Raw genomic sequence first — 15,295 nt, 5'->3', positions numbered from 1 at the left:
GATGAAGTAATGAGACTTCACTTTAACCGTTGGTGAATCCTTTAACCAATGTTTTTATATCAGGGACTTTGCTTATTCAATCTTTTAGTGATGGTGTGGCAGCTGAAACACAGTGCACAGAAAGATGAAAAATAACAGAGGGTGAGGTGTGTAGTAGGCTTGCCTGCACACTAGCAATCTCAACCATTTGAAAGCAGTCCATCTTTCATATTAGCTAAGGAATCATATCCAAAATGGTCTATAAACTCCCTCATGAAAAAAACGGCAGATAGAAATAATGGCCATAACATAAAACTACTAGAGTTAAAACTGTTTAAAAACTGGAGTAACTAAGCATTGATAAAGAATTAAATCTGCTCCACTGAAGTTATATTTGTAAAATCTAGTTTGGGGAAAGTTGACTCTGTAGATACAATAGCCAAAGTAGAAAACTAGTAAAGCTCGCTAGAGGCTCACAACCATCTGGAACTCCATTTCTAGGGGATCTGGTGCCCTCTTGTGGCCTCTGCAGGCACAAGTGTAGTAGAAGATACACATAAAATAATAAAATACATAAAACCTATAAATGTCAGTATAGATCTAATGTAAGCATTTTAATAATATGCTACAGAAGTCATTATGGGGCAGCAGCCACAAATAGAGAGTCCTCTGCCTGAAAGAGCTGGGTTGGGGGAGCATTTATAGAAGTAGGATCACCAGCGCCAAGCAGTACCTTGACCGTAACCCCAGGAGAGAGCCTGAGGCAGAATCACAGATACTCTGCTCTCATAGCCTGAGCTTTTGGGGACTATGCTTGAAGACACCTAGTTTGATAGTCATTTGTTACGTGGGATCAAATCAATTGGGTGAAATGGCAACATAACAAATATTCCATATCCCAGAAATAAAATGAAAGGCTGGGTCTGGATGGTTACAGATTTGCTAAATGTGGAGGAGGCGGGAGGAAAAACAATATTTCATAGCTTGTACAAAGTCACAAAGGGGAGAACTATTAAGACTTTTTGGAGCTGAAAGAAGGGTTTGTTCATTGGGATGCACTGATAGCAGGCACCCTACAATTGAGGTGACATACAAACTTATGTCCATAGAAGCAAATCACGAAGCAAAATTCCCCGCTAGCCCAACATTATTCAGAACCTATGTACCCTCTCACAGGGACTATGCACAACCTTAGGGAAATGTAGATGTTTTGTAGGGGAATTTACTGGGCTTGGAGAGACATGACGGCACACAGTAAAGTTTCTTGGGCAGGAAATACAGACAGCAGATTGCAAGTGGCCCTCGTTGGAATAATTAGTGATGCCCTCAAAGACCATGACCTACAAGGAATACCTGTCCAGATGTGTTAGCAGACTTCAGTCTATCCCCAGAGATAATAGAAACTCAGTGGAGGGACCAGAGGTAATTCTTTATTTCATTAGGGGTTCAGGCTTCAGGTAGGCAAGAAGGTATCAGAGCAGTTTTTCTCACCATGTATTGCTGACTCTCTCTCTCTCCGGAACAACTGGTATTGTAGAGTGTATTTTGAGATGGCAGTCCTTGGACTATTAGTAAATTTCCCTCAACCTAGTGAAATTAGTCCCGCCATTGAACGCCCCACAGTTGTAGATTCTGTTTCCTATTATCAGAAACAAACTCTAGAAACAGAAATTGGAGGTGTTGGGTGCAATGTCTACATCTTCTTTATGATTCTTTAAACTGAACGGGACTTGCACTTGAGTAAGAGGGAAGACCATGGTGGGAACAGGAATATTAACAATAAGTAAAACCAGGTGGCTAGCGAGATAAAAGTGGAGACGGCAGGACCATGTTGGCTATAATCCCAAAGCTTCCAACTCCATTGATGCTGTTTCTGCTTTGTGCAAATGAACACGTAGAGGCTGTTTGAGCTTTATGAAGAGAACAGTTTGCGAACAGGCAAAATGGCTAGATGAAATCAAGTCTCCTTTCCTCTCTGGGACAGACCATGTTTTTATGTCTTTTGGCAAGGCTGAGTTAGCCGAGGAACAAGCTAACGCCGAGATTCTACCGTCAGTTTATACCACAGATATTTAACATGCTTCAAAGAGATAAAAGTTTATTAGTGTATATAACAGATGCAGAGAGATGCTGATAATGTTAAACATTTCCTATTAATTAACCAGATTATAGCCACTAAAATTCTAAACAACCTCAATGCTGTATGCACATAATCTTTTTAGAAGCCTATCATTTATATCAATTATATTATTTATACCTACTTTATTATTTATTTATTATAGTGTAAATATATGCTGTCATAGTTCAGAGGTTTTACCATATAATCCTCGTGATGCTATTGGAGATTCATTAGTATCACAGTGTTGGTTTTTTGTTTGTTTGTTTGTTTGGTGTGTGTGTGTGTGTGTGTGTGTGTGTGTGTGTGTGTGTGTTGTTTCTTGAGACAGAGTCTTACTCTGTAACTCCAGTTGGCCTCAGACTCCTGGCTTTCCTCTGCCTCAGTTTCCCAGGGCTGGTATACTGGCTGAGCCACTATGCCTATCCTATCACAGTAACTGTATCAGTTGGGGTTAATCATGAAAATGGGACCTATATCAGATGCCTTCCTGGAGGAAGTTAATAAAAGGAACTGGTTTCAAGGTGTTGGAAGAACTGAAAGGCCTACATGAAATCATGGGGAAGAAGAGATCATCACAGCACACCAGGGAGCCCCAGAACCCCAGAATCCTAGCCAAGACTGCCCTCTAAGATCCAGGACAAAAGAGGGAGCTATATTTAGTGGAAATTGGAGATGCTGGGAAAAGACTTTGCTCCCTGAGCAGGAAAAGCAGGTAAAATGTTCTGGTTTCTCTTTCCCTCTCGTTTTCTAGTCTCCCACACCTGCTTGCCACTGTACAAACATATCAGGGAACAGATTAGCAAGAGTCTAGGAAGACTGTTTGCAGAACTAAACCATCTACAACGTAGACTGAGCAGGGAAAGGGTGGTTATCAAACAGGAAAGTGACTAGCAAAGTAATCATACTCAAGAAGCAGAGATGTGAAGAGTGAAAAGCCACGGCCGAATTCGAATGCTGACCTATTAAGCTAACATACTTTTAATTCATCCAAATGTTAACCATAGAAACTTTTTAAAACTAGCAATTAGTGATAATTGTACCTATTACCATTATAATGAAACCATAAAGACATTCCCTCAAGGAATCTAGTGTAAGTCACAAGGAAGTAGAATTTTAAAAGGTCAGGACAAAATGGGTGATTAATGGTGAGATCCAAGGTCAGGAACCTGGGTTAACCCTCATGGCTATTCTACATAATCTTTGCTTCCTACACCACCAATAAAAGTTAATACTATTTTCACTGTAGCGATTCAATACCATGAAAGGCCTCCTGCATCTGCTTCCCTAGGACTGGAATTATAGGTGTGTGCCATCATGTCCAGCTACTTCTAATTTGAATGGTTGATTGATTGATTTTTATGTTGTGCTGAGGAGGGACCTAGGGATTTCACATGTTAGTCTTCTATCATTTCTACACACTACCACTCAGGTTTATCCTCATGGGCCATGAAAGAAAGATAAAAATGTGGGCTGATAACTAGAAGACTGGTTACCACTTTCTAAACTGGCATGATGAAGGAACTGGTGTGTGGTTCAGTTTTCAACAGGAAGCAGAAGGTGTCTATTGGGCCTCCAAGGGAATGTGACAAGATGACAAATAAGAGTTCTTCACACAGTGTGGAAGACTGGCACTACTTCCTGCTCTGCAGATGTCACTTTGGAAGGTCAAGGCATACAGATGCCGTGTGCTTAGCAGCCAGAGGTGCTCAGTGCTTAGCAGCAACAGAGAGGAACCAAGTTAACTTTTGTTCTGAAGGCAGCAGGATGGTTGAAAATCCATAAGAAAGGTAGGTAATCCATAAAGAGCTGTTCAGGAATTCTGGTCTAGGGATGTAGTTCAGGTAGTAGAGTCCTTGAGTAGTGTGTGTGAGGTCTAGGACCACACAAAATGGCATGGTGGCCCACACCTGTAATCCCAGTTGTAGAGTAAGGAGGATTAGAAGTTCAAGATCATCCTTAGTTACATAGTGAGTCTGAATCCTGTCTGGGCTACATGAGACCAGTGTTTACTCAGGCCTGAAGTCTATCTGAGCACACAAAGCCGGTTAAACCTCACCAGAGACCTTACCCATTCTTGACTGGCAAACATGAGTGAAACTGAACTTGACCCATTTCTTGTAAATGCCTGTAGTAGAGGAAAACAAAACTTAAGCTCAACCAATCAGAAGTAGTCAACAAGACCTTAATTATACAACTAGAATTTTCCCAGTGGGACAGATCAAACAAGGCCACATAATAGATGTGACTAACCATTTTTTATGATTCCTTAACATTCACCCATTAAAAGCCTCTCTTCAAAGGATGCCCCCAAACCACTTTGAGTCTGAACCTTTCTGATTTATTACTTTTTAGTTTCTCAGATACACTCTTTGTAGTTTTATTGTTCACTAGTTTGCCTCCTTAATTTTCCAAACTACTTTAAGAAGCAGAGAAAATGAATCACCCCCTACAGTTGTTCAATGTATACGAAGTCCAAATAACTCTCACCTCAAACTACTGAGGTGGACTGACCCAAAAGTGCATCTCTTCCAGTCTCCTATAACTACAGCTGCTTCTGTATGGTTTCCTCTAAAGGCACATAAAACATTTTAGCTATATCTTGGAGGCAGTTTATATAAACAAATTAAGTTTTAATTTCATTTCTCCTTTATACCATATTTCATCAAATCAGTGATCAAATGCACACTAACTTTTAAGTATATATTTTATGCCTACAGATATGAGAATACAATTAAGCCCAGAAGAAAAATATGTGCCATATATGTGTAAACCAGCAGTTCTCAACCTGTGGGTTCATAGGCGTTGCATATCAGATATCCTGCATGTCAGATATTTACACTACAATTCATAACAGTAGCAAAATTACAGCTAAGAAGTAGCAATGAAAGTAATTTTATGGCTGGGCGTTCACCACAACATGAGGAACTGTATTGAAGGGCTGCAGCATTGGGAAGGTTGAGAACCGTTGGTGTAAGGGAAGAAGACAGAGACCTTGTACACATCACCATTTATAGGTTATCAAGAGAAAGAGGTCCCAGAAAGAGGACAGAGGAGGAAGCCCCGTGAATAAAGAGAAAACTAGGCTTAGTGTGGGTTGGTTTGGAGCCCATGGAAGAAGATATTTAGCTTAAGGAGGAGGGAATGGTTGGCTGTGGCAACTGATGAGGATCAGTCAAGTAAGTTGGCAGGAAACCTCTGGAAATGGAGAGCGAAACCTGAAGAAAATGAACTCGACTGGAGGCAGTGGAAGACATTTAACAGTCTCTTGAAACCGATGGACTCGGGATACACAGGAGAATTGATTTCTGAGTTGCCTCGAATTTGTGAGTTCAAGACCCTCTTGGCTATATAGCAAGATCGTCTTGAAACCAAAGCCCAAACCTAAAAGCAGAAGTCCAGTCTCCTTCAAATCTGTCACTGGCCTCCCAACAAATATGAAGAAAAAACTAAAATCTTTGCGAGGTCTCCTGGCTCAGCATTATCTATTTTGTCTGTCTTATTTCTCTTCCTGATGCTCCACCCGCCCCACTGGATGCTGCTTTGTTCCCATAAAACCCCAGGCCTGCTCACCTCTGGGCCATAGTGTGTGCTATTTCCTTGTCCAGGGTAGCATTCTGCCCACATTCCACAGGGCTTACTTCCTTACTGGCTCAAATGTCTTTGCAAGGAGGCCTCCACTGATCACCTGACTCAGGCTGTATTCTCTACAAGCAGAAACTGATCTAGAGGTTGGCACCCAGTTTATTATTAGAGCCTAACACCTGTGAAGGGGAGGGGGCTAGCAAGATTAGGTAGGAATAATCATTGGAAATATAGGGCTGATGAAGCCCTGCTTAGGCCAAGAGAGCGCTCTGGAGCCAGTATTGACTAACAATGTGTCCTGACGGTCAGGTCTGTTTGTTCCTGTCTCAGTTATAAAATGCAAGGTGTCGTGTAAAGGGGATGGCTGGCACCTGAGGCTTCTCAGCAGCTGAGGCAGATCCTGAAGCATCTGAAGGCTAGAGACTACAGCCATGCTGCCTCCATGAAGGTGGTTCTGTGCAGTCATCTTTGTATTCTCCATACCACCTAGTTAGAATTGTAATACCCCTATAGTCCATGTTACCCCTCATTGCTTTATTTTCTTAATTGCATCCAACATTTTCTAATACGGTATATAATTTAATTTATTTCCACATACTATCGTTTCCTTCAGTGGAATGTCAGCCCCTTTTCTCTCTCTTCTGTCTGTCTCTCTAATATTACTGTAGCTGGAACTCTGTCTTATGACACTATTCTTGGGAAAACGTGAACAAATGTCTACAGATCCCAGCTAGGGAATTGACAACAGACCAAAGTAGGGATAACACTAAAATCCAGTTTGGTGAACCAATGCATTTTTTGGGACAGGCTCAGAGGTGACAGAGCAGTTGTGTCACCCAGAGCTCACTTGAGCATGGTGACAGCTCATGACAGCTGGAAACCTGGAGCACACTGCACAGCCTGCAGGCCCCTCGGCAGGCTGAAGAGTGTCCTTTTTAGGTAGGTTAGTTGATAGGCACCTCTTCCAGGAAGCTCAGCTGGTCGCTGCATCTTCCAGGCACCACCTGGGCTGATTTCTATTTCTTTCCCACAGCTTGGCCGGTGTCTGCCCCTCCCAGGCAGGTCAGCTTGTCTGAGCGTCTTCTAGGTAGCTTGCCTTATCTGAGAAGGTCCCTCAGCCGTTTTCACTGCTTCTATATGCTTGGGGGGAGGAGTCTAGAGAATCTGGTTAGTTTCAGGGACTTCCTCAAGCTGTTTTGAGTTGTTTACTTCCTGAGCTCAAGGAGCGTCCCTGTGGGCTGCAATGTTTCCCTTCCCCTTAGGACACCCTGTTTTACCTTCCTGTAAACCCCCCCCCCCCCCGAGCCCCTCACAGACGGACACTTTCAACCTCAGAGGAAACTGCTACCCAACACTCAGGTTCTAAGTAAGCATTCTATCACCGAATTAGTTACTTTTTTCACTGCCGTGACACACACTACCAGATGAAAAAACGGTGAAGGAAAGGGTTATTTTGGCCCCTGGTTTGTGGCTCACAAACCCATGGTTTATGTGTACACAGCCTAGCTCTAGTGCAATACTGCAGTTTGCGTGATAGAGTCATGTGCTGTTGTGTGGGATGGAGGGATGTTGTGTCCTGAAATAGAAGCTATCTGAAGTTTTGACTGGGTCTCATTTATGACCCTTTACATTTACTATCAATGTCCTCCAGCCAAAACCCACTAGGAACACGCCTGTACTTGAACAAGTGAGGTTGGCAGAAGGTGCGTCATGGGGAGGGAGCCATTGGGCCATCTGGGTAAAAGGGAGTCAGAACAAGGCAACTGTAGGATATGGGTGTCAGGTGATTTGGGGAAGGTTTACGGAAAGAGAGCTTTCCTCTGGACAGAAAGTTGGCAAGAAGTGTGTGGGGGGGGGGAGACTAGACGGAAGAGAAATCTGTAACTGGAAAGAAAAAGTAGTGATCACATTCTCCTCGACAGGAGAGTGTTTAGCATTGTAGTTCGCATAATGTTAATGATCATAGAGTAGAACTACACTGTGTCTCTCTTCAAAGGGCACATGCTATCAGCGCTCAGATGATGTTATCCCGCCCAGCTCCCAGGGTAGGGCTGCTTGTGTTTTTCTCATAGCTATGCCACGTTAAGCACCTAGTGGTCTTTCTGTGTGGTTCAGTTTTGAGACAAAAACATTCACCATCTCCATCTCTTAAACTGATCAGTATTGAGATAATCCGTGTAAAGAAACCGGGATGTGTAGTGCCATCTACTGCAGCTCAAATATTCTTTGATGCACTATTTCCTCACTTTTTAACATGACTTGAAATCGGGGTGTGTCTGTCTTTCAAACAATGGCTTCTTAGGATGGATACCGTGCAGTATTGTCTGAGGGGCATGCTCTGCTGCTGCTGCTCGGCTCAATCTGTTTCCGGGAGAACGGTTTGGCTAATTTAACCTTCGTCAAGGTCTTTGCTTGACTTTTCCGAGGGGGTTCTCTCCCGGGTCACGGAACGACACCTGCGCGGCTTTCCCAGGCAATACGGGCAGCTGCGGCGGCGCTCGCGAGCTTACGGCAGCGTGGCGCACACGCGGCCCGGTTGCCCCGAGCAACCGGCGCGTTTCCCCGCCCGGCGGTCAGCTGATGGGCCGCCCGCGGGGGAGGCCGCGGCGCGAACATGGCGGCCGAGATCCACTCCAGGCCGCAGAGCAGCCGCCCGGTGCTGCTGAGCAAGATCGAGGGCCACCAGGACGCCGTCACGGCCGCGCTGCTCATCCCCAAGGAGGACGGCGTCATCACCGCCAGCGAGGACAGGTAGGGTCTGGGAGCGCGCGCGCGCGCGGGCGGGGGGCCAGGGCGCGAGGAGGGGGCGACCACGAGGCGTGGGGACCGTGGGGTCCGCGGCTCTGCCTTCCCCTCCCGTGGTCACCTCGGGTCGAGCGGCCACCCGTCTCTCCCGCGTCCCTGCAGTCCACCGAGATCCGGGTGCCATCAGGAGGTTCTGTCTCACTCCTCCAGGCTGGGAGTGCTCCCCCGCCGCGCGCCTTTAGTTCCTGGGCACCCCAAAACCTGCTCCTTCAGCCCGGACCTTCCTACAGCGTTCTTTCAGTCCAGGACCTGGTTCCACAGCGCCCCCCTCTATCATGGGACCCCGACGCCCCAGAACCCTTCCATCCCGGGACCCTGTCCTACAGTGCCCCCCTCTTATCATGGGACCCCGACCCCCCAGAACCCTTCCATCCCGGGACCCTGTCCTACAGCGCCCCTACAGCCACTGACCGTCCCCCACAGCTCTTCTCTAGTCCCGGACCTCGTCCCACAATTCCCCTCCAGCCCGGGACCCTAAACCCACAGGGCCCATCCATCTCAGGACCCTGACGTACAGCGCCCCTCCATCCTGGGACCCCGTCTCACAGAGTCTCTCCAGTCCAAGGTCTTCCTCCCTACCGCCTTCAGTTCAGCACCTTCTCCACACCCTTTCAGTCTGGGACCTAGTCCCCCCATGTCCCCTCCAGACAGAAAGAACCCCTTGCTCCCGCCCAGGCCTTCCAGTCTTGGGTTCCCAGTGCGCCCCTGCAACTCTGAGACGCCGGTCGTCATGGTCTTCTAGCCAGCCTTTGCCCACCTGCCGCCCAAACCCTGTCCCTGGGTGCTGCTCCAACCTCAGACCTTTGCCTCCTGAGTCTTCCTCGTGGGGGTTCACCTGGTGCTCCAGAGTTTCTGGGTTCTCCTGGGTCCGTTCCAAGTCCCAGAGGATTAGTGGCTGATTACATTGGAAACTGGTGCGGGTGTTTATTTCTTAAAGGAACTCCTGGGACATTCACCTCTTCCTTCTAGTTTGGAGTTGGGTTTGCGGGTGGGGTGAGGTGGGGGTGGGGATGGGGGAGTGGGTGGAGGGTGGGAGTGGGTGGGCTGTACCTTTCGATGCTTCACCTGGCCTCAGGATCAGGTTTTTTTTTTCTTTACCTCAGCTGCTAGAACTCTCTGACCAAGATACTTTTCAATTTTTAAATAAAAATGATTCATTCTTAAAAAAGACTAGACGCATTCATTTTAAAAGGAAAATTTATTTGCAAGTAAGTAATTTTGTTTACAAGTAATCTATCTCCACAAGTAAGAAACAGAATGTCCCTTATCGTAAGACTGAAACAAGCCATGTTATCCATGTTCCTACGTTTTGCCGGTCACTATACTTAGGAAAAGACTCGTTTGGTCCAGTGATTTCATTTTACCCAAGAGGGAACTGAAGCCACCACAGTGGTGTAACTAGTTTCTCTGAGTCAAGGAGATGCAGAGGAAGCCAGAAATGGAACCCGGGACTGGTCATCTGGCCTTCGGTTTTCAGGGTGGTGTAAAGGGACGGGAGAAACAGCTCTCGATTTAGAATTGTAGCAAGTTTGAAACCTTAAAGGTTTGATACACAGTTGAGGGAAACGGTTTCCTTGTAGTCTTAAGCAGCGAGCCATAGGCCCAAACTGGAAAGACTTCGGTGAGAATATTATACTGTTCTCTGAAAGCTGGAGGCAGAGGTCAGCCTTTTGTCCTCCCCCCTTCTGAAGTGAGTGAAATTGAGGGCCTGCCCTGAATGGGAAAAGGAAACTTGAAGGCCCTAGCTCCTACTGGACCTTTCTATTGGCTTTTGAATGAGCTTAGTTAGGGCTTTCTCCTCAGGTAGTGAGCTTATTTTCCCTGCAGTTTACATCTACCTGACCTCAAACAAGGTGGTAGGATTCTTGCCAGGATGTGAAACAGAAAGGGTGTGGGGAGATGAGACAGAAGGGGATGTAAACAAGGCAAATGGTAGAATAATGATATTGACCTGATATAAACAGGAATGCAGACCACAGCTTATTAAAGTCAGCAGGCTTTATTCAGTACAATATTTTATTTGTGACTCATGCATGTTGGATAAATTGCCGAATATTTGGGATTACTGGGTAGGAACAATGCTAATAAAGATTTTATGGAAAGTGATTACTAAGCTCCTTTGGGACTCAGATATTTAGGGGAGTTTTGAGTTTGGATTCTTTTTTTTTTTTTTTTTTTTTTCCACTACTCAACTGTCCTGTAGGATCCTGGCAAATGACTAGACCACCAAGGAGTTGCTTGCTACTGAAGGTTTCTGATGTGTATGTTAAGCCTTTTTGTAGGTACCACAATTCATAGGATTTAATAAGTGTGGGCTGTGAGTTTTGTTTGTGGTTGGTCTTATTTTTTTCTCTAAAGTGTTGTATGTCATACTCTCATTCATTCATTCACTTAGGAATACTGTATCTATTGAGTGTAAGGTCCTGGGGATAAAAGAGGGATCAAGCCGGGCGGTGGTGGCGCACACCTTTAATCCCAGCACTCGGGAGGCAGAGCCAGGCGGATTTCTGTGAGTTCGAGGCCAGCCTGGGCTACCAAGTGAGTTCCAGGAAAGGCGCAAAGCTACACAGAGAAACCCTGTCTCGAAAAACCAAAAAAAAAAAAAAAAAAAAGAGAGGGATCAAAAGCCACAGTGCCTGTGCTCATATAACTTCTGATTTATTGCTCTTTATGGCCCTTGTATATGTCTGAGGACTTAGAACACTGGCTTCCCTTATTCAGCCAAGAATATGTCAGAAATGCCCGTTCATTTGTCTCCACCGTAACCATAAAGGCGGCTGACATTAAAATAGCTCTTTGAAGGGCTGAGCAGTTTACTGAGGACATGGCCCTTCATACTCCGCTCCCCAGATGCTGGGAGACACAGAAGGAAGAGACTCCATGGCCTGGGTTGAAGAACCATCTTTAGGAGAGGCCCTCATGGATAAAGGAATGATTTATAGAATGGAGGGTGCGGGTCCTGGTTCCAGCAGAGGGAAAGGACAGAAGGACGTGACGTGGTAACCACTCTAGATGTTTTAAAGTGGCCGGAGCAGAAAGTATGGGAGGCCATGGCAGGAAAGGGCCGAGGCCTGGAAGGGCAGTGTCCAGTGAAAAGAATTTTAGTGTGGCTCTTAGGAACTGCATTTTATTGTGCTGGCAGGGACAGACTCTAAGAGTTCAAAACAAGCAAATGATGTGATTGAGATTTATGTTTAGAAATGGCAATAGTTAACCCTTAGAAAGTCCCTTCTCTACCAGTGCAAAATTGGGCCGTGTGTTTGTCTGTGTGTGTTGGGGGTGTGTGTGTATCACCACACCCAAGCTCATGTTTCCCCATGAGAATAGTGCAGTCCATTTTTCTGATCAGCAATTCGAAAACTCAATACATTTTCAAAGTCAGAAGTGCCTGTATATGGAAGTTTTCTCAAGGATCATTTGGTGTGAAAACTTGATCTGAATAGATGAAACTTTGCAAATTTTATTTATCCCAGGCAGTCTGTTTTACTGCATAAGCAGCAGCAGTTGAGAATGCTCTGTCGAGAGTGTTATGGAGGGCTGGAGAGATGACTCAGAGGTTGAAAGCACTGGCTGCTCTTCCAGAGGTCCTGAGTTCAATTCCCAGCACCCACATGGTGGCTCACAACCATCTATAATGAGATCTCATGCCCTCTTCTGGCCTACAGGCAAACATGCAGACAGAACGCTGTATACATAATAAGTAAAATAAATCTTTTTTTAAAAAAAGAGTATTATGGAACATAAGGTAGACATACTATATTCTGATAGCCATTTGACAGATCAGAAAACCAAGGCACAAACCACACTTAAGTAATTACCAAGACTGTAAAGCTGTTAAGTGGTAGGACTGAGATCTAAATCCAGTTCTGCCACTTCCATCCCAAGTTCTTCTTGTAATATACCTCTGTGCATGAGAAGAAACCGAGTCCAGGCCATGTCAGTCAGCGATTTACTAGGCCAGCGGCAAATGCAAAATGACAGAATTCACTTTCTGCCTTGATCAAGGAGCCTTCCTTTTTGCTAATTTTCATGATTTAAAGAAATGGCTTGCAACTTTGCAACTTGTGTTTTAATGCTTACAAAAGTAACTTTTGTATACCTTCATTTATTAGTGTGTGTAAATAATGTATGTATGAGCGTGAATGAATACACACCACTGTGTGTCTGTGGCAGACAGGTTGAGCTTTTCAACAGCCATTTTTCAGTTTTTTACTCGGGAGTTCCTGTAACACAGAATGGCCTTGAATATACTGAGCAGTGCAGGGTGGTCTTGAACTCCTAACTCTCTTGCCTCCATCTCTTATTGCTAGGACTATGGTCATGTGCCACCACAATTTTTATTTTATTTTTGAGACAAGGCTGGCCCAGAACAGTCCCCCGAGGGCAGGAGTTGTAGGTGTGTAGTGCCACAAATCTGCTTAGGAAAGTAACTGAATGTTTATAGCAGGATCCAGCTGAAGTCAGTCTATTACATAAAAAAGCCACAGAGAATGAGGATGTCCTGAAAGGAAAAACTAAAGAATCCAGGGGCTTCCTGAAGTCAGGGCCCACTTTTCCAAAGTCTGTGCCAGTGGTTCCACCATCATTGGTGGGCCCCAGGGAACATTCAGAACTATCTGCATTCACTTGGGGTTGCAGGGCGAAAGATACTGTTGGCATATGGGCCCGTGCCAGGCTCATGGCTCAGCGTCCTTCACTGCCAGGGCGACTGCTCAACATCCTGTGGTACACAGACCCCAGTCAGTTGTCTTTCTCCTCTTTCAAAAGTGGTTCTCAGGGGTTGGGGATTTAGCTCAGTGGTAGAGCGCTTGCCTAGCAAGTGCAAGACCCTGGGTTCAGTCCTCAGCTCTGAGAAAAAAAAAAAAAAAGAAAGTGGTTCTCAAACTTGAGAATCACTTGGAGCTCCTGTGAACCAGAGACTACTGGGCCCCACCCCTGGAGATTCTGATTAGGAAAGTTGAGTTGGGGGGCGGGGCTGAGAAAGCTGGCATTTCTGTCAAGTACCTGAGGGATGCTGTTGATCCAAGGACCCTCAAAGCAAGAAAGGAGCATTGTATATCAATCACCAGGGAAGAATGCTCTTTACACCTCCCCTTTAAAAGGAGATTTAATTGTGTGGCTATGTGGGTCTGTGCACTGTGAGTGCTGGTGCCCGTGGACTTGAGAAGAGGGTGTTGGATTCCATGCTGCTGGAGCTATTCTGGGAACCACACTTCGGTCCTTGGTATGTGCTCTTAACTGCTGAGCCATCTCCCCAGCCCTCCTCTCCTTTTCTCAACATTTTGGGTATGTTTCCTTGGAGTTATACACATCGCCACATAGTATCAAGGACCCAGTCTGTCACTGTGACAGAATACGGGAGGTAGCCAACTTGGAAGAAGGAAAGGTTATCCTCATGATTTCAAGTTGTGGTCACTTAGCCTGGTTGCTTTGGGACCTTTGGCAGGGCAGTGCGTCATTGCTGGGAGAGCATGGCAGAGGAAACTTCAAACCAGTGCAGACAGGAAGCTAAAAGAGAGGAAGGGCTAGGGTCTCAATATGCTCTTCAAGGGTACACCCCCACCTTCAATTGCTTCCACCGGCCACATCCTAAGGTTTCCACAACCTCCTAATAGCATCACTGGTTGGGGACTAAGCCTTTTAGCACATTACCTTTTGGGGGAAATTTAAGGTATAAACCATGAGCTGGGGAGATGGCTTAGTGTGTAAGGGTACTTGCTCTGTAAGCAGGAGGAGCCGACTTCACATTTCTAGCACCCACTTACAAAGCTGCACATGACTGTGCATGCCTGTAACTCCTGGTTGGGGGACACAGACAGGTGGGTCTTGCACACTTACGTGTATATACAACACACACACACACACAAAAAAAAAAAAAAATTTAAAGCATAACATTCTCCTCCTTTCCAGTAAAATCAGACTAACGTAGCAGCTGAATACAATCTACCCTCTGAAGACATTAAGTCAGTATGAATAATAAGGCTTAATTGGGGTCCTAAACTTTCAAACTAAGAATTATTTGAGCAGTGTCTTCCTGTTGAGGAAATTAAACAAAGACCACCATCAAATAATGTTCAGTGGTAAATTTAAGAATTGGAGTCAGAGCAGTTAGTCTCTGGAGGGGAGCTGGAAGCTGAACTTGCCTGCAGGGCAGAGCTGAATTGTGTGAGGCAGCAGAGGCTGATTCCCTAGACACATGGCTCTTTGTGGACTCTGCTAGGACTGCACAAAAACTTAGTCAGCTGGTCCCGTGATCCAAGTTTTCAGAGGTGGAAAGTCTTGTTATGAAGCTTTCTAATGAAGCGAAAACTGCAGACTTGCCGTCTTCATTTTTGACAAGGTTAAAGATGAGCCTTCTCTGTCTGCTACTGCTCCAGGAGCCGGTAAGGCCAGCATTGATTTCTACAGGAAACTCGCTTTTCTTTGGCTTAAGTCAGACAATGACAGATCTGTGTTTTCAGGTGCTGTGCATAAGCTGGTTTTAAAAAAATTAATAAAACAAAACAAAACAACCCCAACTTTTAGATATTTTTGTATCATTTTCCCTTTTTAGTCCACTGCTCTTTTAGTATATTTGTTGCCTCTTAAACACATTTGTTTGTTTGTTTGTTTGTTTGTTTTTGAGACAGACTCTCATGTAGCCCAGGCTGGCCTTTAGCTCATTCTGTAGCTGGGGAACTTCTGATCCTCTTTCCCTGAGTTCTGGGTTGACAGGCATGTGCCACCGAGCCAGGTTTATGCTGTGCTGGGGATCAAACCCAAGGTCCTGTGCACGTTGGGCAAGTACTCTACCAGCTGAGCTATGTCTCC

At 45.4% G+C, this 15,295-nt stretch overlaps 1 protein-coding gene across 1 annotated transcript in view; it reads left to right on the top strand.

Moving 5' to 3' along the window:
• Nucleotides 1–8,252: 8,252 nt before the first annotated feature.
• Wdfy1 (WD repeat and FYVE domain containing 1) overlaps nucleotides 8,253–15,295 on the top strand; it is a 50,047-nt gene continuing 43,004 nt past the window's right edge. Inside the window, exon 1 of the mRNA XM_052749991.1 lies at nucleotides 8,253–8,431. Within this exon, the coding sequence (XP_052605951.1) occupies nucleotides 8,295–8,431 (137 nt within the window). The 5' untranslated portion in view covers nucleotides 8,253–8,294. The remainder of the gene's footprint in view (nucleotides 8,432–15,295) is intronic.

The sequence above is a fragment of the Peromyscus californicus genome, unplaced genomic scaffold (genome assembly GCF_007827085.1).
Source record: "Peromyscus californicus insignis strain IS unplaced genomic scaffold, ASM782708v3 Scaffold_21__1_contigs__length_65335640, whole genome shotgun sequence".
Classification (NCBI taxonomy): Eukaryota; Metazoa; Chordata; class Mammalia; order Rodentia; family Cricetidae; genus Peromyscus; species Peromyscus californicus.
This window is presented reverse-complemented; position numbering and strand designations above follow the sequence as displayed.